Here is a 9,829-nt window from a genome sequence, read left to right as displayed (position 1 = left end):
ATATTTAGCCCTAATTTAGTGAAATAACTTTGTCTCACCATCTAACATTCCCCCCACCTCTCTGTGTTTCTCCCCTGTTTCTCTGCGCTTTGTCCCAGTGTTGCTGGTCTCAGTTCAATGTGATTTGATAACAGTGTGTGTTGAGGATGACGAGGACCTGAGAGTGGACTGCCACATCACACCCAAACCCAGCCAGATCAACAGCTATGAGTTCTCCTGGGCCAATGGAACGAAGGAGTCGGTCATCAACACCAACGTCTCAGGCTCGCGTGCTGAGGCGCAGTTTAAAGACCGCAGCTACGTGGAGGAGCTGGATCCTCAGGGCTACCGAATGACCCTCACCGGCTTCACGCAGAAACTCCCGCACAACACCACCTACATGTGCAAAATATCCAAGATGGTCACCTCTATCAACATCGAGAGAGGTAAGTTGATTGAGTGTGTATGTGTGTGTTTGTGTGTGTCTTTGATGGATTTGAGTGAGTGAACAAGTGTGAAAATTAGTGACTAAAAGAATGGAAGACAAAGACATTAAAGTGACATCCTGATTTTCTTTCTCTGCAGAGAATCTCGCTGAATGTTCAGCTGTCAGCGTGTTTCTGAAGACCTCCTGCTCCTGGATCCTGTGCCTGCTTCTCTACTTCTGCTGCACACACAGCTGAGAACTATAGCCTCACACTGACATCCACACACACACACACACACACACACACACACACACACACAAACACACCTCAGCATCTTTCCGCACTCACACACATTCATGCACCAGTGTCAGATGTCATAATCATGTCATGATCAGCTTGCATCTTGCCAGTTTTCTCCTGTCAAGCTCCTTCTCTGCCATCTAAGGGCACCGAAACAAGGGAGATGGTTTTCATAATGTTGTTTGAAGATACAGTCTTAGGACAAATGGTTAACTCTGTCAGCACAACTTTTAGGTACATGTTTTGTTAATGAGGCACAAACTGCTCCGTGTGTCGGGACTCGGGGATATACTGTGCAACTTCCCATGTAAATGAACTTGTAGAAGCTGCAACATTTATTTAATAAAGCTACTCATAAAAGTAACACTGTCTCTTACTTCAGATGACCAAACACACTGTGCTGGGTAACATCATACCAATCAATATCAATATCTCACGACTCATAAGGATTCATTGTTACTACTACTACTATTACTACTACTACTACTACTACATTAATATCAATAATGATGATATAATGATATGACTCATGTACACAAAATAATGAAATTAATCCTGTTTATCCAATTGAACCACATGGTAACCAAGTGGTGTCAGATGTGATGTCAAAACAAAACCTAAATAGTATTCCTTGAAACATTTCATGCTTATTTTTGGTTAGAAGTGTTTGTTGTGATCAGTTTAGACTGCAAGTGCATCAAGACATCCCCAAATCAACATCATCATCATCACCCTACTGAAAGACAAGTGATAGTGATAAGTGATAATACTGAATAATCGCCCAGCTTTAAGGTCCCTCCTGCTGCAGAGGGTTAGTTTAAGCGATTTAGTGTAAGGAGTTGACAAGTGCTCAGCTGTTCTCTACTCTGTTCAAAAATTATAAGTCATTACGTGGGTGCAACTGGTGCCCTGCAGCTATAATTTCATAACGTTAAGCACATCATTTTTGGTGTATTATTTTTGTTTAGCTTTACTATTGATGAAGGCTTTTCCTCAAACACTTTAGTGGGGTAAAAAAGACTTTTTCACTGGCCTATCAAATTGGTATAAGTAGATTAACTGGCTGTGTAGTATATGGTAAGAGATGTATATGGTGGTGACATCACTGTCAACACCATGAAATAGATATCACTGATACGGTATAAATTATACGATTTCTGGTTGCCAAGAAGAAAAGGTATACCTCTTGGCAACCAGGACATTCGAGATAAGTTAAATCGATTAACCCGCATAGGAACAACATCCCACTGGCACATTTCCAACAACACTTAGATCACCAGGATAACTCCCTTTCGACAAAGTAGCAGTCGCGCTAAATGTCCCTCACTGCCATCCGTAGTTTCCGACAACGGATTTGGAAAAAGATGGCAGCTTCCGCTGGTAGCAGCAAAGGAGCAGAGATATCTAAAGCCGAGTACTTAAAACGTTATTTATCCGTGGATGAAGATGCCAAGAAGTCGAAAGGGAAGGTTAAAAAGAAACGGAGTAAGGTGTCCGACAAGAGGTGAGTCAGCGTTTATACTGTAGGGATTTGTCGCCGCTACACCTACGCGCGTGCTGGCTGGGGTCAGCTAGCACCATTTGTCCGTTGGTGAAAAAAATCTGGTGTTTAGTTTCCTCTTTCCGCCTCTTTTTCTTCAAGGATAAAGATAGTGGACGACGATATCGACTGGCAGCAGCTGGTCGCTAAAGAGGAGAGGGATGTGGAGGAGGAGGATGAGGAAGCTCCGGTGGTAAGTTGGTTAGCATCACCTAGCTAACATAAGCTGCTAGTGTGAGCATTTGTTCACTGAAGTGATTTGCGCGCTAGCTGCTCAATGTAAACATTAAATCATCATGATGCTTACCCTTTTGTTATCTGTCTTTGTGATAAGAATCGAAATAAAGCTATGTTCATGAGTGGTTTATGTTTGTTTATTATTGAAAAAAAAAACAAAAAACAACAACATATGCTCACTGAATTATTTCATGGTTTAATAATAGCCTTACCTTCTGTTTTTCCACTCAGGTTGCGGAGGTGATTGATGATCGACCAATGGAGGTGAAACGCCTAGAGGCCTTCAGGACCAGCAACAAGTGGAGACTGATGGGAGGTAATGACCTGTTGTGCTTGGGACGGTGTAATAAACAAATTGAAGTTGTGTGAATTGACTCCTCTGTCCCAACAGTTGATGAAAATAATGGTGAAGAGGAGGCAGAAGACGGGGGGTATCGGTCTCTAGAGGCTGTGGCGTCGAGTAGGTCTCGGCATGATTCGCCAGAGCCCGTGTCGCTCAGGGGGAGTAGACATGATTCGCCAGAGGCAGGGCCTGTCAGAAAGACTCGGCATGACTCACCAGACACGTCACCTCCCAGGAGAAGTCGCCACGACTCTCCAGACTTGTCTCCTCAGAGACAACATTCAGGGAAATCACTGAAGGTGCAGAGCAGAGGTGGGTGCTGAGATTGTGAGCTTTCCTCTTTTCACCCTCTTGTAATTGTTCTCACAGCTGTACTTGAAGATGTGGGGGGGAAAAGTTTGATCATGTTTTTGATGAAGCATTTCATGTGTTTTGATGAGTTTTTTTCTTTGCCAGATTCGTCCCCAGTAAGGAGAAAAAACTCAAGTCAAAAGCACTCACCTGATCGGCATCAGTCACTGTTGGCAGTGAGGGCTCAGAACAGACATGACTCAGACTCGGACCAGTCACCTCCGAGGAAAAAGACACTAAAGGGACATGCTTCAGACTCTGACCAGTCTCCGCCTCGGAGGTCATTAAAAACAAGGCGAGGTTCTGATTCTGATCAATCGCCACCCCGAAGGAGGCCGAGGAGTGGCCACGGCTCTGATTCTGATCAGTCACCACCCAGAAGAAGACCGAAGAGTGGCCACGGCTCTGATTCTGACCAGTCACCACCCAGGAGGCGAGGTCGAGCATCAGATGACAATCTGTCACCTCCTCACAGGCCTGGCCAATCACAAGTGAGTAAATGATGCTAGATCAGCTGGAGTTGGAGCTCTTATTCAGCTGTTTTTTCAGCATCTCTTCAGTGACAGATTGAATAGAGCCAAATAGTTTTGTTTTGTTTTTGTTTTTTTCAGGGCCAGAGGATGCTTTCTGGAGACAGAGCAGGTCTGGTTTCCATAGATGTTCTGAGGAGAGAGCAGGAGGAAAGACGACGCAGAGAGAAAAACAACCAAAGACTAGAGGGTCAGTTCAGCTTTTCTGTCTCTCAATACTTCCCTTTAAATGCCGTCTACACAGGAGTGTTTCAGTTCCAAAAGAGATTTTAAGCTCTGTTTAGTCCTTGTTACACTGAGAGAAGCTGAGACTGAGGTGGTGTTTTTAACCAATTTACCAACCGGCTTTCACCAGATGAATCCCGCAGTGCGCAGACTGTGTTCAGAGACAAGAGCGGCAAAAAGAGGGATCTGGACTCGGAGAGAGAAGAGCTGAAGAAGAAGGCTGGAGAGAAAGCAGCAAAAGATGAGAAATATGCTCAGTGGGGAAAAGGGTAAGACTTGCTAATGTTTTTACACATTTGACAAGGCTGATACAGTATCATAGTAAACCTGAAGTGATGAAATTTGTTGCTGTGATTAAAATCAATGTTTATTATTTATAGGCTGGCTCAGAGCCAGATGCACCAGCAGAAACTTGCAGATGCGCTGCATGAAGTGCAGAAGCCACTGGCACGGCACTGTGATGACGAGGATCTCGATCGCATGTTGAGAGAGCAGGAACGGGAGGGCGATCCGATGGCCGCGATGCTCAGGCGCAAAAAGGACCGCAATACGAAGTTACAGGGTGCTAAAGGTGAGATGCCTTCTCCACTGATCTGGCTGGAGTAAAACAAATGTCCACATCAGATATATTTGCCTACAAAGTCTCATGTCGTTTAAAGTTGTTGGAATCTCCTGGTTTTCTTTTGCAGAGAAGCCACGGTATAAAGGCCCAGCACCGCCTCCAAACCGCTTCAACATTTTACCAGGATATCGCTGGGATGGGGTTGACAGGTACTGTGAGTGTGTGTGGGTGGAGCTTGATAATGTGCTGATTGTGTTCTTCCTTTGTTGTTCAGATTAATGCATTTTTATCTTACTGACTAGTGAATACAAAAATAAACCACTGCACACTGAAATGACTTTACTGTGACTTTATTGGGAGCGAACAATGTGTTTCACCTGCTGCTTCTTCAGGTTCGCTCAACAAATTAAGTGGTCACATGACCAGTCATCGTTTTTTACAAAGCTTTTTCAATATTTTTATATAAAACCAGTAACTCTTATAACAAAAACCCATGACATCATTCCACAAATAAATATTATTCAAATAACAACATGTTTAATATAGGATGGAGTTACAGGAATTGCACCATTTTCTATGGTTTAACTAGAAAACTACAGCCAGCACCTGATTGCAAATATTGGCTGTGCATGGGGAGTCCTGTTCACTTTTTTACTACATAGGTTGTAAGATTAATTCATACATCCTTTTGTTGATCTCTCTTGTTTTCTTAACTGCTGAAGTTGTAAAAAATATTTAAAAAAAAAACGTGTTGCAGATCTAAGGGGGAAATACCCACTCAATGATTTCAAAATTCATTGTTTTTTCGTTTTTTGTCGTTCCAGGTCCAATGGTTTTGAACAGAAGCGGTACACCAGGATGGCAGATAAAAAGGCAGTACAGGAAGAAGCCTACAAATGGAGTGTGGAGGATATGTAATGGCAACTGGAAACAGCTGATCGAGACTAGAGGTGAAAGACCAAGAATGTGACATGAAAGGCACCGAAATCTTGCTGAGAGAAAAACTACAGACCAGACACGAGGTTACCGTCTGTGTTATGAAATGTGAATAGTTAAAAATGATTTGGTTAATCTCAGCAGGGCTGCACATGTTACTGTAGCAGCCTGACAGACTGAAAAATGACCAACATAACATCTGTACATAAATTGACAGCATCCTCACACTTTTGTAATGGTTGATTCAGTGTGGAGCCAACACTGACGTTTGTGGTTTTCACTGTTTTATTAAATCATGTTTTTGTAAATACTTGAACCATTTGTTGCTGTTATTGTTTGCACACAGTTGGGTCATTAAAATTACGGCACGACAAAATGGAATTTCCATAAATGCATGTTTGAATTAACAATATCATTAGAGCCCAGCACTGCATTTGGGTGCTAATGCCATTTGGGAGTTTAAAAAAAACAAGCACAACTAATGAGTAATGATAAGTCAGGTAGTATTTTTTATACATAAAAACACATTTGGAGCAATGAATCATCTGATTTATGTTGTTTTATTCATCATTATCATTTATTTTTCATATTGCCTACAGTGATACTAGTTGAGGATAAACCAGCATTGACCATCTGAGCGACCGACTTCTATTAGTATTGTGTTATACAGGCTACTATTAAATAGAATGTATAATAAATAATGGTGCAATAAACACCAAAGTAAAGTCAAGCGTTTTTTTTTTTTTTTTTTTTTTTTTTTTTTTCCAAGAAAGACCTATTTAAGGCATCTGAGCACTGAATTAAAAATTAAATGAAGGCCTAGGCCTATTAAGGCTATTTGTATCAGTGTCTACTTGCACATTAAATGAGTAACACCATCGACTAAGTAATTAATATCAATACAAATGAATAACGACATCTTGAGGCGGTTGGGGGAAATTGCATCGCCTACATGGGAACTATTGTTTTCAGAGCGGGCGGCAGGGTTGTTTCCCTACGGAACATTTTCATTGATGCACGCACAGTTCGTTTGTGTTGAGATGGAAACAGGCGGACAATGTACGACATTTCATCTGGTTTGAGGATTAATTCGTGGCTAATGTAGCGAGCAGAAAGACTGTGGATGTATCCTTCAGAGGACGTTTATTGTCAGACCAGCCGGGCAACAATGAGCGACTGGAGTCCGATCGCGAAGGTGTACGACCCGCTGAAAGCCGGGAGCATCGACGGCACAGATGTGGAGCCCCACGACCGGGCCGTGTGGAGGGCCATGCTGGCCCGCTACAAGCCCAACAAAGGGGTCGTGGGCGACCCGCTCCTCACCCTGTTCGTGGCCCGCTTGAACCCCCAGACAGCCGAGGACAAGCTACACGAAGTTTTCTCCAAGTACGGAGACATCCAGCGGCTGCGGCTGGTGCGGGACATCGTCTCAGGCTTCTCTAAGGGGTACGCCTTCATTGAATACAAAGAGGAGCGGTCTGTGGTCCGGGCGCGCAGAGACGCTAATAAGCTGGTGGTGGACCAGCACGAGCTGTTCGTAGATTTTGAACAGGAGAGGACCCTCAAAGGATGGGTCCCACGGCGGCTGGGAGGAGGCCAAGGAGGGAAGAAGGAGTCCGGACAGCTGCGGTTTGGTGGGAGAGACAGACCGTTCCGCAAGCCCATCAACCTCGGGGGGACGTCGGGGCAGGAGTGGACAGCTGGTGGGAGGGACTGGGACAGGGGAGGGGGGAGAGACAGGGAGGACCGGCACAGAGAGAGGGACCGAGGCTCCTCTCCGAGACATCACGACCGAGAGGCGGAGTGGGGCAGCAGGGGCAGGAGGGATGACCGGGACAGGGACCGGGCCAGAGACAGAGACAGAGATTACCACAGAGACAAAGACAGGAGCGGAGACAGAGAGAGGGACGACAGGAGACACGACGACAGGAGCAGACACAGGGACAGGAGATGAATAAACACAAACCTGGGACCTTAAACAGTGTGTGTCAGATATTTTGAGGCACACAGTTGGCTGCCTCAGTGCAGCCATGCCAACGGGAGGTTAGGCAGTGAGAGGGAGAGTTTAAAAAAAAAAAAAAAAAAACAGTATTTTTTACATGTAGAAGTTGTGATAAAACCTGTACTTTGTATGGCAGCCAGTTGTGTAACACAGATCTGCTTTTTGTGTGAAAACACGACCCACAGTGACAACAGAGCCAAAATGCCTTTATGCACTAGCCTGTTAGTATGATTTTTTTTTCTTAATTAATTTATTTATTTTTTAAATATTACCTGGGGAAAAAACTTGATTGATAGAGATGAATGTAATTGGAGTTTTGTGTTTTTTTTTTTTTGTGTTTTTTTTTTTTTTTTTTGCAAGCTGTTTTTGTATTCCTTAAACACAAACAGTCTAATGAACTGGTTGCAACCTACCTAGCGGCCAGGATGGCAGCCTACATGCTCTCACTTGGGAAAAAAATGGTCTTCCCATTCTTCAGTCTGCAATTTTATAATCCTGATACCATGTTTGAATCTTGTTTGCTTTCCTCAAACGTGGAGTAGACTAATTGTCCTGATGAGGACTTGTTGAGTTGAGCTGCATAGTTTAGATTTGTACAAAGAGCACAGCAACACTGATTTTGTTAGGAAAATAAACATCCATAATACCGAAATAAAAACTGGTCTTGATGAAAATTAATGGGGTTATGTTTTGCATTATACATTAGTTTTATGTTTTAAGCTCTGGTTTGTTTTTGCTGCATAGTCACTTCACAATTCCAAATTCAGAGTCACAACCAAAAGGAAAATTCACTTGGGACAAAGCATTCAACAACCTTTAAAAGTTACCACCTGCTTCATTAGTAAGCCAAAATAATAGTTCTGCATGTTTTTGTCATTTATGGTTGTTAGAATGTTGGCTGATTGCATTGTAAAACTGAACCACACTTTGTAGACTGGACTGCAAAACTTATAACCATACTGACTGCCAATTATGCTCAATTCATCAAACATATTAACATTTTCAATTCAAAGCATTGTTTTTTAGTGGAATTTTACCTTACAGACATAAAGCAAAGCAAATAAAAATGCATAAATCACCACAACACAACACGGGAAAAGCATAAATTGGTAGGACCACTGAGGGAGTCAGCCCTTTGATGTAGTGCAGTAAAGTTACTGTATCTCATGTATGTATGAAGTTTCACATAAGATGCTGCTGTCTCCAGTCTCTCCAGCTCAGGGGATGATGAGTCATGAGTCAGTGGGTGGATTCTTGTTTCTCCAGCTGACCACAAGTATGCCTTAAGTCATGCATATGAAACATTAAAGGTCTGGCTTTTGGATAACTTTTTTGGCTACATTTACTGCAAAGTCTGTTATGTGTCATCTCCCTGGTGGAGGGACTATTTTGAGTTTTCCCATGAAGTTACATCCTGATGATGACTTCAGTGTGAAAACACCAGTGCTCCAATCCAATCTAGAACAGCTCGACTTCCCATTTGATTGCAGTACAGTGCAGTAACTCATTGCTTGCCAACTGGGCAAGGACTGTTTTAGAGAGGCACAGCTTGATTCACAGAACAGTATCTTCAAATGTGGAATTAACTCATCCTATGTCAACAAGTCAATGCAGGAAATGAGAAAGACAGGATGACTACTACAATTTCATATATTCCTGTCCCTGACCTCAGTAATACAACTGAAAGCAAATTAATCCCTAAATCTCACAGGGTTGCAGAGGTGCATAAGAGGTTTTTCAGTGAATAGTGGGAGCAGCAATGCGGGGCTACAGATTTGTGTTGTGACTGGCTTATTATAATCAAAATCTTTTGCAGTATATGGAAGAAACCGTAATATATGCATGACATACATCTGGATAGGGTCATATGTGAGATTTCTGACTGCATGTAAACTGGGTGTGTAGAAGAGGAACAGGGGAGCACATCAGCTTTAGTCCTTTATCCAATCCCGTTTTACAATCTAATGATCATGTCTAACCCATAAAAGTGGAGCCAGAGTCCAGAGTTCTTGTTTTAGTTGCTTATAGTGTAAATAAGACAATAAAATTAATACAGACATAAAAAAAAACACCTGGCCTGATTCACTTGAGAGACTTAGAAACACTTAATTTGAGTAACACAGTAGCTTAGATATAATTTGACAACAGCGATGTACAGGTTTATTGAATCATGTTTTTGTAAACCACTGTGCTCTGGATTATATGATTATGAACATACAGTGTCTTCTACTTGATAATAATGAATTGAAAGCATGACATAAAATAGAAAATGGTACAACAAGAACATATGTGAAGTCTTTTGCACATTTTAAGTCCATGGAGGTAAAGAACTTTATTTTCTTCAGTCAAAAGTTGCCTTTGGTTGTGTGGATGACGTGGCTCTAATTCTGCCAGGA

The 9,829-nt window shown here is 42.5% G+C and overlaps 2 protein-coding genes across 2 annotated transcripts; both read left to right on the top strand.

The window, feature by feature from the left end:
* Nucleotides 1–2,031: 2,031 nt before the first annotated feature.
* On the top strand, nucleotides 2,032–5,747 carry bud13 (BUD13 homolog). The gene is made up of 10 exons (XM_030069667.1): nucleotides 2,032–2,211; nucleotides 2,350–2,440; nucleotides 2,716–2,800; nucleotides 2,876–3,139; nucleotides 3,284–3,669; nucleotides 3,790–3,898; nucleotides 4,064–4,202; nucleotides 4,314–4,504; nucleotides 4,623–4,704; nucleotides 5,320–5,747. Exons 1-10 carry the CDS (start codon nucleotides 2,072–2,074, stop codon nucleotides 5,411–5,413), a joined length of 1,581 nt encoding a protein of 526 aa, XP_029925527.1. The 5' UTR covers nucleotides 2,032–2,071; the 3' UTR covers nucleotides 5,414–5,747.
* A 675-nt stretch (nucleotides 5,748–6,422) lies between these two features.
* snrnp35 (small nuclear ribonucleoprotein 35 (U11/U12)) lies at nucleotides 6,423–7,532 on the top strand. Its single transcript, XM_030068021.1, has one exon. The coding sequence runs from the start codon at nucleotides 6,555–6,557 to the stop codon at nucleotides 7,383–7,385; it is 831 nt and encodes a 276-aa protein (XP_029923881.1). The 5' UTR covers nucleotides 6,423–6,554; the 3' UTR covers nucleotides 7,386–7,532.
* The last annotated feature ends 2,297 nt before the right edge of the window (nucleotides 7,533–9,829 follow it).

The sequence above is a fragment of the Myripristis murdjan genome, chromosome 14 (assembly GCF_902150065.1).
Source record: "Myripristis murdjan chromosome 14, fMyrMur1.1, whole genome shotgun sequence".
Classification (NCBI taxonomy): Eukaryota; Metazoa; Chordata; class Actinopteri; order Holocentriformes; family Holocentridae; genus Myripristis; species Myripristis murdjan.
The sequence above is the reverse complement of the archived record's forward strand: the minus strand, read 5'-3'. Positions and strand labels throughout refer to the sequence as shown.

Bases quoted from the DNA above. Each gene is read 5' to 3' on its own strand.
- bud13 (XM_030069667.1), top strand. From the start codon at position 2,072: ATGGCAGCTTCCGCTGGTAGCAGCAAAGGAGCAGAGATATCTAAAGCC. The intron at 2,801-2,875 runs GTAATGACCTGT...CTGTCCCAACAG, and splicing joins CAAGTGGAGACTGATGGGAG to TTGATGAAAATAATGGTGAA. The intron at 4,705-5,319 runs GTACTGTGAGTG...TTGTCGTTCCAG, and splicing joins CGCTGGGATGGGGTTGACAG to GTCCAATGGTTTTGAACAGA.
- snrnp35 (XM_030068021.1), top strand. From the start codon at position 6,555: ATGTATCCTTCAGAGGACGTTTATTGTCAGACCAGCCGGGCAACAATG.